The sequence below is a fragment of the Uloborus diversus genome, chromosome 6 (genome assembly GCF_026930045.1).
Source record: "Uloborus diversus isolate 005 chromosome 6, Udiv.v.3.1, whole genome shotgun sequence".
Lineage (NCBI taxonomy): Eukaryota > Metazoa > Arthropoda > Arachnida > Araneae > Uloboridae > Uloborus > Uloborus diversus.
Window position 1 is genome coordinate 128,972,136 of NC_072736.1, and position 13,396 is coordinate 128,985,531.

Consider the following 13,396-nt stretch of genomic DNA (forward strand, 5'->3'; position numbering starts at 1 on the left):
TAGATTTTTGACAGTTAGTATTAACTGAGTTCAACTGTATACGAGGAAGATGACAACAGCTTCGACGAGTTAGGTTTACAAGCTAGAATCAAGCTAATCAATCCTTAGCTATTTATACTCCATGTGCTGAAAACTCAGCAAGTTTGAATGATTCTTGAGGAGCAGTGCTTTAGGCATTCTGTAACATTTTTCAGGTCACTGCAGATAATCCATTTTTCCCCCTACACAGGTAGAGAATTTTCTTTCACCAGATTTTTGCTCACAGAGCATATTACTAAAATCATTAATATTAGACGGTCTCACACCAGAAGTTTTTCTATTCTGTGTCAAATTTGATAGTTTTAATAAATAAAGTTTTGTAAAAGGCAGGGTTGATAAAAAATTGCATTGTTTTGTAGCCTACTAAACAAATGACACTCTCATTGAGTTTAACATCTTTATTAATTCATGTAAAATCCACAAGGCTCAAGATGAAAATACTTCTATTTTATTGTTATAAGTAAAAATTACAATATTTATTAAAAATATACATAAATTCACATAAAAATACCAGAAATCAAACAAGACACATTTTTAAATAATTTACACAAGATAAAAATTGTAGTTAACCAATTTTTAAGTCATAACTAAGTAGAATCGAAATATAAAATATTTGAATAACAAAAACCATATATTTAAAGTAATAATTTCTTTGACAAAGTATCAACAAGAAAGTATAATTTTAAGTTAAGTTTAGGTATGTACAGCAAGTTAATTTTCATATACACCAGAAATCTTGAAATATTTCACAAACAACACTTAATGTTTTAAAGAATGCACTCTTACTAAAGTATTAAAAATCTGGACAGTATTTATCAAAGATTTAATCTAAATATAATACAATTTATTTAACGGTTTCTCAGGAGCATAATTAATGTTATATTGTAGCAAAAAGTAGTTATAAAGTTTATATACACAAATATTGCACTAACTACATTTTTTAGGGAAAGCATAAATTTTCCCATATAAGTAATGGTATAAAAGATTGAAACAATATATAGAAAATCAGATCTCACTAATAAATATCTTAGAAATGAAATTAGTTATTTCAGGTTTGAAAACAAACATAAAATCTGATATTTGATTTAGAAAAAATACATTATCACAGATTCATTTTTACTATGCATAATAAATGACTAGACACCCAAAGTTCAACGCTACGACGTAAACATTCCTGTATGAAATAAAATATTCACTTCAAAAACTATTCTTCTTAAAAAAATTCTATACAAACATACCATTCCCCACATCCATTCTACATTTAAGTACTAAAATAGTTTTTAAAAATGCTATAAAATCACAAATCTGTTCTCAAAGTTCCATTCAAGAGAGAAAAGAACACATTTCTATATGCAAAACTGCAACAAATTGCTTTTAGGACAGCTTTAAAAAAAAAAAAAAAGCATGAGTGCAACTTACTTAGAAATTATCTTCTGGGGCACATTATCACCTCAAATGATATATCCCTCCCCCGGAAAAGATGTAGCAGATAAATTATGAAAGCTGGTGGAAAGTCTTAAATTAGTGTAAATGTAAATAACTAAAAAAAAAAAACCAACGTGCACCAGTTAACAATGTGTTGCCAACAAATTATTTATAGATTAACTTTTCCCAGAATCAAGTTTTATCTGTGCATGAGGTTTTCCGTACGTATACATATGCACAGCATATCCCCGATTAACCTGCAAGACATAACAGTTAGTCCAAGATGTACACTTTTTATCGCAAGAATGATCAAAATAAGACACAGTGTTAAGATATAAAAGTTTGAAGCAAAATAGAAAATTAGTCAAAAAATAAGAAATCTAATTTTTTATATGAACCCTTTTAACTTATATTTAGGGAAATGATCTCCATTTAAAAATAATTTTAAACATAAAAAATTTGAAACATTTGCAACCAAAATTTACTTAAATTTTAAAGGGCAATGCTGAAGATGAGTTTAGAACTCATCGCTCTTTCAAGTAAAAGACAGGTTGTTGAAGTAAAAAAAATATTTATATTTTTCATTGCTCTTGAAAAAAAAATGCAAATGTTAAGCTATGATACTTAAGAACACACCACAAAAGCTCGTAGAGTTTGAAAAAACACTCTATGCACACATATAATTTTAAACCATTACTAGCTGCTAAACTTGTCCTTAAAGGATGTTATTGACTGCAAATGTAAAGCATTGTAAGTTACAAAACGCTATGCTTTATAGCTCGGTGAATATTTGTCACACTAATGTCAAACTGTTTGTGTTGGGATTATTGGTCAAGATTATTTCCCTAAATATAAATTATGGGATCTAGGGTTCGTAAAAAAATCAGATTTCTTATTTTTTCGCTAACTTTTTTCTCTGCTTCAAACTTTTAATATCTTAACTCAGCATCTTATTTTGACCATTTCTGCAATTGGAAATATGCATTTGGACTAACAGTTGTCAAAATAGAGGTCTAGCAGGTTCAACTGGGACAAGCTTTTTTATAACATTTTTTTTTTAATGGCCGGCATTCTAAAAATGTTTCAAACAGGATTCAAGTCTTACAATTGAAAGAAAAAATGGTCATAAACCTACATTGGATTGAAATCAGAAAACTTTCATTTCAATAAATTTAGGCTGGAAAAACAAACACTAAATCAAGAAGAAAAGTGTAGGAGAACAAATTATAAATGGTGATCTTCTTTTTCTAACTAACTCCATTCAAACTAAATTTAAATGAATTACAATTTGGTAGTTACAGGCTAAATGATTCATTATCCAAGCTACTCTGGTGACTTTTGTGATCATAAGACAGAAAACTCTTTGTATACAGATAATTTTCAGAGACATTAGTTAATAAATTTTAAGCGCTATATATACAGCAATTTCAAGCCCTAAAACAACTTGCGGGGGCTTGAAACAGCTGTTCACATTTTTTTGTGCATTACTAATATAAAGTATCAAAATAACACTGTAATGGGCTGGCCATATTTTGGCAGGTGTATTATATATTTGACCCATTGCATTCCCTGATTACACTACTAAACATACATATATGTATATATACAAATTTTGATTCATACTGATTTAGTCTGTACAATAAAATTTAAAATGATGCTAAACATATTAACCAATTTCAGAATGCATAAAAAATGCCAAAAAATGGTTAAAAAGTTATTAAAGTGCAGTTCTTTCATCATATACAACAACAGCTTCGTTATCCACCAATGAATCAGTATCTTTATGGGCAAATGGAATTGTTAAGTATGAGCAACGGCTTTTATTGACAGCTATGGCTGCAGCGCTGTCACTTCGCATACGGTTTTTGCGCTTCTTACTGAAACTCACCTGAAAAATAAAACAAGTAAATATCTCCAGTCTTACACATAGTCTGGTTTTTGCTAAGCACTTTAAGATTAATAAACATAAATATTCAAAAATATTGCTTATTAAAATTTATTTCTTATTAGAAAAATTGAATAAAATCTTATAGCAAGTGTTTCGAAAACACTGCAAGTTCTGAAACAATGTTCCTTGCCACCAACTCACATACATTAAATTCTCAATAAATGAAAACCCCATACAACCGAAAATCACTTAATTAAAATTATTATAATAGAGCTTTACAGCAATTAAAGAAAGCAGACTACATTTGTAAAATTCAAGAAAAAATTAAGTACCTTAGAAACAGATAATATTTAACTTTAGTGATTAGGAATGACGGAAGGGGAGACCAATTTTATATTATCAAAATAGCATGTTGCATGAAAAAAAAAAAAAAAAATATGGGAGTAGATTTGACATTAAATTTTTGGGAGAGGGCACTGAAACTAAAATACAATACAATAAACCTCTTTTACAACATAATTCAAAGGAGATTACAGTTTGTTTGTTGTAACAGGAGTTTTGTTGAAATGGCAATTAAATAAATCATTATTTTGTTGAAATAGATAGTTTCTTGCATTGGTATTTTCTCTAATAAGGTTTTGTTGTTTGTCTAAAATAGTGAAGCCTAAGTATGAATGTAACTTTTTGTTAGAGCTTCTATGATCTATTTTCAAAAATGAAATCTTTCAACTGAATGTTTAGAGAGTGAATTTTATAACTGAACAGAATACTTAACTTTGGCCAAACCTATTTGGAGTTACTCATAGGAAATGCAATATATTTTTTTGTAATGTTTAAATTTTGTAATGTTAAAAGTGGTTTAGGGGTTACCCATAGGAAATGCAATATATTTTTTTGTAATGTTTAAATTTTATTGCAGTTAAAGCACTTATCCAACTGAAATAATAAAATCTTGTCAATGTAAAGCAAAAGGAAGGTTCCGAGAGTATTAACTGCAGAATGCAAGTATGCTAGCAGTGCTGGACTACCAGATGCCTAAGAATACCAAGTTTCTGGGACTGACTGATCCCTTTGAGGTCATTGACTCAATGGGAAACAGGCAAAAACCTAATAATTTTTTTTCCAGCAAGATTCTTTCAGTGCTTCTCTACATACACCAGCAAATTTCTGTAAAGACTTTTTGTTTTGTGAGTCAGCTTAGTTATCAAGTTATCATTATTACTATTTAAGTGAAGAAAATTTTTAACCTAGACAAGCAAAAATCTCTGAGTTTTCATTGATCTGGTTTGCATGCATTTGTATAGTGTATTTGAAATTATTATTTTTTTTCATGTGCTATTTCATTTGAAAAAAAATTAAAGCAACTAAAGCTCTGGGACCAGATAATATTTATCCAAAAATTTTAGTTGATAGTGCAGAGGAATTAGTGGATGTTATTTTAAATATTTTCAGTGCTTCTTATAACACGGGGGCAGTGCCAGAGGACTGCAAGCTGGCTAATATTACGATGCTCTTCAAGAAGTGGTACAAAGGTAAAGCAGGGAATTATGACCCGTAAGTCTGACTTCAGTGGTTTGTAAGAGTTTGGAAACTTTGATCGAAATTAAGATCATGAATTTCTTAGAGACTAATAGTCTGTTGACAACTTGCAGTATAGTTTCAGGAAAGGTAAATCGTGTGCTACTAATTTATTGCATTTCTATGACAAGGTTACCTTTGCTTTAGATAACAAAAAGTGTGTGGATGTTGTTTATATTGATTTTCAAAAAGCTTTTGATAAGGTACCGCATTTTGTTCTTCTTAGCAAACTAGCTAATATAGGAATAGGAGGAAAAAACCTTACTTTGAGTTAGGAATTGGCTGACTGGAAGGAAACAAAGAGTAGTTGTGAGAGGAAATCATTCTAAATGGATGTTTTACGCCGGGTTCCTCGGGGATCACTTTTAGGGCTTCTTCTGTTTATTATTTTTATGAATGACATTGATGAAAATATTTCTGGAAACATAAATTGCTTTGATGATGATGTAATTCTGGGGATTGTAGAAAATGAAGAACAGGTAAAACAGCTTCAAGAGGATTTAGATTATATTACTAAGCGGGCGGATAGGTGGGGTATGGCAGTTAATGTAGGGAAATGTCAAGTGCTATACTTAGGTTATGGAAATAAGCGTACAAGTTATTATTTACAGGGTTCAGTCATTAGTCAGGTAGTAAGCTTTATTGATCTGGGTATCTTAATAAATCAGGATTTCAAGTTTAGTCAACAGTGCAGCATTGCAAGTAACAAAGCCAACAGAATGCTTGGGTTTATCAATAGATCAATTTCAAACAAACCTAAGTAGGTTCTTCTGCTGTTACATAGGAGTTTAGTAAGACCTCATTTGGAGTATGCTGTTCAGTTCTGGTCTCATCTCAGGAAAGATATTTCTGATTGGAAAGGGGTTCAAAGAAGTTTTACTAGACTGGTAAGAGGACTTTCAGATTTAGACCGTGATCGTGATAACAGACTTAATAGGCTTAATATGTATAGCCGGGAGCAAAGGAGAGCCAGAGGAGACACAATTCAGTTGTTTAAATTTATCAAAATGAAAGATGTTAGCGGGTTAAATTTTCTCACGGAAAGCAAGACAAGGGGACATCGGGTTTTAAGCGTTTCAAATCTCAGGTTATCCTGGAAATAAGGAAAAATTACTTCTTTAGTAGGGTCGTGGGCAGTTGGAACAGCTTACCGGAAGAGGTGGTAATGAGCAAGAGGGTGAATAGCTTTAAGAGAAGCCATTGATCTTCATTGGGGACCTATAAACTGACTAGGACCAGCCTAGCTGGGCCCAAAGCCTGTTGCTGGTCGTCACATTTGTATTTTTATAATTATTATTACATTGCTAAATTGTAGTTACTACTACACTACATTATTTTGTAACATACTTTATTCCCATATTTCCTCTATTAGACATAAACATTAAAAAAAACTTGAAAGCACAGCACATTTGTCAACAGATCTACTCTAACTGAACAACAGACAAGTTACCCACTGCTGTGCTAAGCAAATACCAATAAATGAAACCGCATTACAGAGCTCTTTAAAAAGCGTTCTTCAGACTCTCATATATATTTTTATTTTCTTCTTATATTTTTATAAAAGAAATTTACTAATGGCATATTCACTTGCCAAGTAAAACCTTCGTAAGATGCATGAACTGCCAAATGAAACCATTTAATTGGTTGTAGAAAGCATCAATCGACCGTTCAAATGCATAAGTGAGGCTATGATAAAATGGTCATTAATAAGCCATGGCAGCAAAATAGGAAAAAATGACTTTTTAAAGATCCACATTTTCTAACTTTTAAGCTTTACACAAGTTGTGAATTAAATTTTAAAGAACTGTAACATTAGTTTTCACTAAATTTATATTTTAAGAAAAAATTTGAAAATACAAACCTTAGCATACAACTCATTTAAGTCATCTTCGGTTGAAAGGGGTCTTGGACGAGAGCGACCCCACAATGGTAAACTTCTAGTTTTCATTGTTGTATTAGGATCAATATTTGTGTATAAAGAACTGTAGACACAAGGCTCATCTAAAGCTACAAATATATAACACAAACTTATTAATATTAATGTGTGCATAAAACTTATTAAATAATTTTCATCATCTGCAGGGAATAAAAGACTATTATTTTTTTTTAAAAACTTCTAAGATATGTTTACTGTCAAAAAAGCATTGATAATTGTTCTGCATATAACACAAAAATGCTTCGCAATATCGAGCATTGCCAGCTAGGTTGCGTTCGACGAGCTCGACCGATTAGTTAATCATGTGACAGTTAATGATCATGTGCTCCAATCAACCAATCAACTGCTTAGAATGATAACCGCTGTGGTAACCGATTGATCATAGAACGCTTCGGTTAGTAACCGGTTACTTACCGGTCGACCGGTGAGTTTCGTAGAACGCAACCCTAGTCTCTATAAGAGTGGTAAATATGATTTATCAACATTTAGTGCTGAATTTCTTTCCAGAGTGGACAACTATTTGGTTACTTATTGGCTATCATTTACAATGATGCATATATTCACGCATGGTATTATTGCTTATAATAACTTACATCTACAGTCAACTTTTAAATCAATCAACCTGAAATCTGCAGTTGGTTGTCTAAAATACACAGAAGGGTTGAAATGTAAACACTGATATTTGACAACTAAATGACGAGTGTAGTATTTTGAGATAGAAATAACAAGTTTTAAAACAGGGGAAACAATTCTTATTTTTGTTAAAAGTTTTGTACATATTAGGCATAAATATTAATGACGAAAAAATCGTAATTTGTGTAACCTATTCTGTTACTGAAACTTTTGCTGTTTATCGTCATGATATTGAATATTTTGCAAAAAATTGATTACCTTTATCCCATTCCCGCCATCACATGCAATGTCTAACCACAATTTGAATGAATATTCAAAGCATTTTTTAAGCATCATACTCAAGAGCAGTGGCGTAGCTATGGGAGGATAGGGGGGTTAGAATCCTCCATGAGCCCCCAAAATTTATATATATATATATATATATATATATATATATGTGTGTGTGCGTATAAACTCGAAAGCATAGCTTTACTTTAAACTTCAGAAAAAATTACCCCCCCTCCCCCCAAGGATTTTTTCTCACTACACCACTGCTCCAGAGTTCCCCCTACCTACCACTGTTTGTTTAACCAGTTGGATGGGGCCCTGAAGACCGCTGTGTTGTTTGATAAAAACCAGAAGTTGAGCAATCCCTGATCCATCATCCCCAGAAGCATTGACTTACAGTGGTGCACACAGGAATTTCGCAAGGGAGGGTCCTAGGCCAGGAACCTCATTCACATATTATACCCCAATACGCCGTCAAACATATTGACTTGATTCTATCGATTTCCGAGAACAAAAACAGTGATAAATAAACTATTGAAAAAATATTTAGCTTTATTTAATGAAATATACTTAAATAAATAACCAGAAAGCAAAATAATTCATTATTATTTTTCTCATAATTAAAAAATGGATTCAAGTTCATAGAATCTCATTTTAATTTGTAATTAGAAAACTAAAAATATAGTTATTACAATGTATTCATTTATTAATCAACATTCTGCTTCTTATAGGGAACTCGTTATAGGGAACGCTCACACCATTTTTAAAAATCTTTTAACATGAGGATTTTATTATTTCACTGCTTATTAGAACTGAAATTATTTTTACTCTGTTTGAAATTATTCTACGTACAAAATACAGTATAACTTCAATTTAATGATACCCGGTTTAACGATTTCCTCAATTTAATAACACATTTCACTGGTCCGGGTTTGGCTGCATTCAATGTCTATGCTCCTTGATTTAACGATATCCTTCACTTAACGATTACTTTTTCCAGTCCTTTGAGAAACATTAAATCGGGGTGATACTGTAGGTAGAATCGTAATCAATTGGAGGAAAAAGCAAGATCTATGGGAGGGGTTCGGACCCCCTGGACTTCTCCCTCGTATGCGCCACTGGTGATTCACATGGTGGACTTTGTGACTATGACACAGTTACGACACAGCAACAATGGCACAGTACTAACGGTACTGGGAGGCAAGAAGTCGAATGAGACAATGACTTTTTTCCCACCAGTTCTTTGTTTTAGTTCTGTCTGTATTTTGCCAATTTGTCAAGTTCTCTGCCATTTGATATAAATAAATAAATAAGTGACTACAACATATTTAACAATGCCTCAGTCTCAGTCACCATTAACGTACACGGAAGATCATCAACCGGCTGGCATCGAATTCAGAACCTTTCAGTTACGAGTCTGACGCCTTACTGATTAGGGCACCACGACCTTCTTCCAAAGCAGGAAGACAACTACCCTTCTGTGATTATCTGTCTTTTACGATGGAATTGGACACATCTATATCCTTATTACAGGAAAGGAAAAAAAAAATGCTGGAACTTACCATTGCAGGATGCATACAAAGTGTGCGGGGGAGCCTCATGAAGTAGTTCTGAGCTGCGGAAAGCAACTTCTGGTATGCTGGGAAGTGCCAAAGGCAAGTCGACTTCATCCAGATGTCGATGATAATTGTGTGGATGAACTGAATGGGTTCTCTTTGGAGAATAAGATGCTGGTTGAAATGACAAAGGCAAGTGGACAGGCTGGCTGACAGGTCTACGCTTGGGAAATTGCTTATTTATGATAGGTAACTTTGGCAGCTGCTAAAGACAACAAACACTATGTTAGGAAAGAAGTTTTCAAAGAGAAACTGAAAAAGCACTTATTTTTGCGAGCTGTAATTTTTGTGAAAATGAAGATATCGTTGATTTCACGAGCTGAAATATTTTTCAAGGCTTAAATTTTTGCAAAAAAAAAAAAAAAAAAAGGCTTCCGAAAATCCCAAAAATTAAAGCCTTGCAAAAATAAGTGCTTTTACAGTAACTAAAATACATTGGATTTCTTTTTTTTTAAATCAACCAATAACTGAATAATACTGAGTAACACTGTGTAAAGCATAGGGTTTTTCATCAACTAACTTTTAATAAGAAAAGGAGAGAAATATAAAAATGAATAATTTTATGCAATAGATTAGAGAAGGATGTACTTTTTTATGACTTGTATGGTTCTAACATTGATTTTAAAAAATTAAGGGCAAATTTTTGATGAAAAGAAATGTTGTCTTACACTTTCTGAGCTTGACATCACTTCTATTTGCATGTGTTCAACAATTCTACATGTATTGAAAATATTGATGGCAGGAGGTGGGCTTTCTCTTCTACATCTATGTAGCTCATTCCCATTTCAGTTCTAACTCAGATATTTAAATTTAAGATATTCTAGAACCTTTACAATCTTTTAAGGCTTTGAGTTGATTTTTTTTTCTAATTTTGTTACTTTTCCATTGTAATGAATTAGCAACAAGTTTTTTTTCTCTCTTTCTTCTTTTAATGGGCCTGCATATTGGTTTCTCACTGTTAGCTTACTTTGTGCATTCTCCAATTCTTTCACGTGGCCCTTCTATTGGCAGACAGGATTTCCACAAATGTTTGACCCCCAATTTACCCACCAGATGAAGGCACCTGGCCTGGGCTCTAATAATACAAAATTCAATTTTGCCAAGGGTATTCAAAGCCAAACAAAGACTCAAGAGATCTTTTACAGACCCCATAATCATATGACACAGATGCTTGATTTTCTGCATCATGAAAATCCACAAACTGGAGCCACATTCAAGGGCGCCCATATGCAAAATTTTAAGAGGGGCTCAAAAATTTTCCCCATGGTTTAGCAGAATATTTTTCCCATGGAAATCGATTTCAGCACATATTAGAGATATAAATATTTGACATTTTTAACAACTTATTCATTAATGGCTCGAAAACAATTTTTTGCAAAGAAAAAAGCACTAAAAGCAAGGAAGTTCTCATTTCTAAGGGGGGGGGGGGAGGGCTTGAGCCCCCCTTGCTCCATAATCATAATAAGGGTCATAAGAGGCCAATGCCTAACCGCTGCACCTCTCTACAGGCACAAAAGTATATACAATGACATAATTGTACAGTGAATATTACTGTGTTTTAATTGTTTCTGTCTTAGTTCGAAGTAACATACGAATTTAATTGCTCTAAGGGTATAATTATATCTCCTGCTCATAGAGCTTTAATTTTTTTTTCATTTAAAAGAAAAAAAAATGTTTACAACTATTTAAAAAAAAAAACATGTATTAGAATTTAAACAAAAAGTTATTTTTGAGCTAACAGAGCAATTTATTTTTTAGAGTGAAATCCTCCAGTAAGCTGTCTTTTTTTTTTATTTTTAAAGAGCAGATAAGCATTTTTTAACAGTTTTATGGGGTCTTGTTAATAGCAGTGCCATTTTTATATGCTAAACTTGTTGAACAATTAAAGTAAATTCAGACTCACCTCCTTTCCTTCTTTTAAAGGAACCGATTGAGACCTTGTTAAAAGAGACTGGCAAATATCTGTCTTGATTGAAATGGCATGCGTTGAAACTTGATTATTTTTTGAGCCAAGGAAAACAACCGAGTCGCTGAAAACAAAATAGTAGATCACTTCAGATTGAGCATTTGAACAAAATTTTATTAGTAAAAAACAAAAAAACTTAATTTTAGTATGGTAATAAATTATAGTAATAGGGACATATCAATGTATTTGCTTATTTTGTTCTTCAAACAATGTGTTTGTTTACATCAAGAAATCATAACATTTAGAATTTGCCTATACCAAAAAAAAGTACAAATACAAATACAAAAATGACTACCAGCAACAGGCTCTGGGCCCAGCTAGATTCGCCCTAGTCAATTTACAATCCCCAGTGAAGATCAATGGCCCTCTTAAAACTATCTACTCCCTTGCTCATTACCACCTCTTTCGGTAAGCTGTTCCAAGGTTCTACTACCCTGCTATAATAATAATTTTTCCTTATATCCATATGTTTTCAGTGCTAAACTTCAGCCTCGTAACATCTTTCATTTTAATAAATTTAAACAACTGAATCATGTCTCCTCGGTCTCTTCTTTGCTCAAGACTGTACATTTTTAGCCTTCTAAGCCTGGAATCGTAGTCTAAATAAGAAAGTCCATTTATTAGCCTTGTAGCCTGCTTTTGAACCCTTTCTAATACATTAATATCTTTCTTAAGATAAGGAGACCAAAACTGAACAGAAGACTCCAAATGAGGTCTTACCAAACATCTATATAAGGGCAGAAGAACTTCAGATTTGTTTGAAATAGATCTATTGATAAACCCAAGCATCTTATTGGCTTTGTTATTAGCTATGCTGCACTGTTGGCCGAACTTTAAATCCTGACTAATTAAGACGCCCAGATCAGTAACTTTTTCTGCCTGACTAATGAATGAACCTTGCAAGTAATAACTTGTACACTTATTTCTATGCCCCAAATGTAGCACTCGACATTTCCCAACATTAACAGCCATACCCCATTTATCAGCCCACTCCGTAATATGATCTAGATCCTCTTGCAGCTGATTTGCTTGTTCTTCATTTTCTACACTCCCCATAAAATTGTACAATTGTTAATTTGAAATTAATTTTAAAAAATCTCTTGCAGGGATAAAAAAAAAAGTGCCTCATTAAGCTGTTGTTTAACAATGAAAAGCATTTGTGTGATCAAGTAATATGCCGACAACTATAATTGGGGAAAACCTAACCTGGCAGCGTCATAATGCTGTGATTAGGATCTGCGTAGCCTTCACAATGATGCCAGGCTAGGTTTCCCCCAACGATAGAAGGAAGTCTGCAGAAAATGATTCTTAGCTATATTTACAAGTAATAAATTACCACTTGCATTGACACCAAAGACTTTTTTTACACTACTTGTAAATAATTTACTACACTACTTGTAAATAATTTATATCCTTATTACAGAAAAGAAACTACACTACTTGTAATTTACTACACTACTTTACATTGTATTTATTTACAAGTAATAAATTACCACTTGCATTGAGTAAGCAGTTGGTAATGCTTACTGTCAACAAGACATATGCCTTTCAATGTAGTATAATCATTTCTGCCTATCCTAGTCCCTAGTCCACATAATTTAAAAATTTTAAAACTACAAAATTATCAAATGAATGTCTAAAAAAATTTACATATATATATAAAAAATAAAGACGTGTGACCCATTCCCCCCAATCAACTCTAATTTGAATTCTGAAACTTTGAATTCAAATTAAGTTTTTCGCAATCACGAGTTGGGACAAGACCCAACTCATTGGAGTTATTGTTTCTAGAAACGGCTCTCCCCCGCCCCCCCTTCCAAGCATATTGCTGGTATTAAGTGTGTACAGTTGAGCGTGTGTGTAGGCTTACGTGTGTGCACCTAGGCGTGTATATGTGTGTAAAGGCGGGCGTGTGTGAGTGTGTATGTGTATGAGCATGCATGTGTAGAACATGGACGCCACTGCCCAGCAGAAGTAGATTCCGGTGGACAGTGCTCAGGACCAGGGGAGCAGTGCCAGTGGGCGGTGGTGCTGCAGAGGTCCCTGGT

At 32.9% G+C, this 13,396-nt stretch overlaps 1 protein-coding gene across 3 annotated transcripts in view; it reads right to left on the bottom strand.

Annotated features, from left to right (window-relative positions):
* Positions 1–425: 425 nt before the first annotated feature.
* The window catches only part of LOC129223870 (uncharacterized), a 29,898-nt gene continuing 16,927 nt past the window's right edge, over positions 426–13,396 (bottom strand). For 2 of the 3 annotated variants that reach the window (XM_054858237.1, XM_054858236.1), the window contains exons 5-8: positions 11,286–11,412; positions 9,329–9,587; positions 6,792–6,937; positions 426–3,352 (exon numbers count right to left, since the gene is read on the bottom strand). In XM_054858237.1, coding sequence (XP_054714212.1) covers positions 3,182–3,352; positions 6,792–6,937; positions 9,329–9,587; positions 11,286–11,412 — 703 coding nt within the window. In that variant the 3' untranslated portion in view covers positions 426–3,181. The remainder of the gene's footprint in view (positions 3,353–6,791; positions 6,938–9,328; positions 9,588–11,285; positions 11,413–13,396) is intronic. The other variant, XM_054858238.1, reaches the window with a different exon arrangement.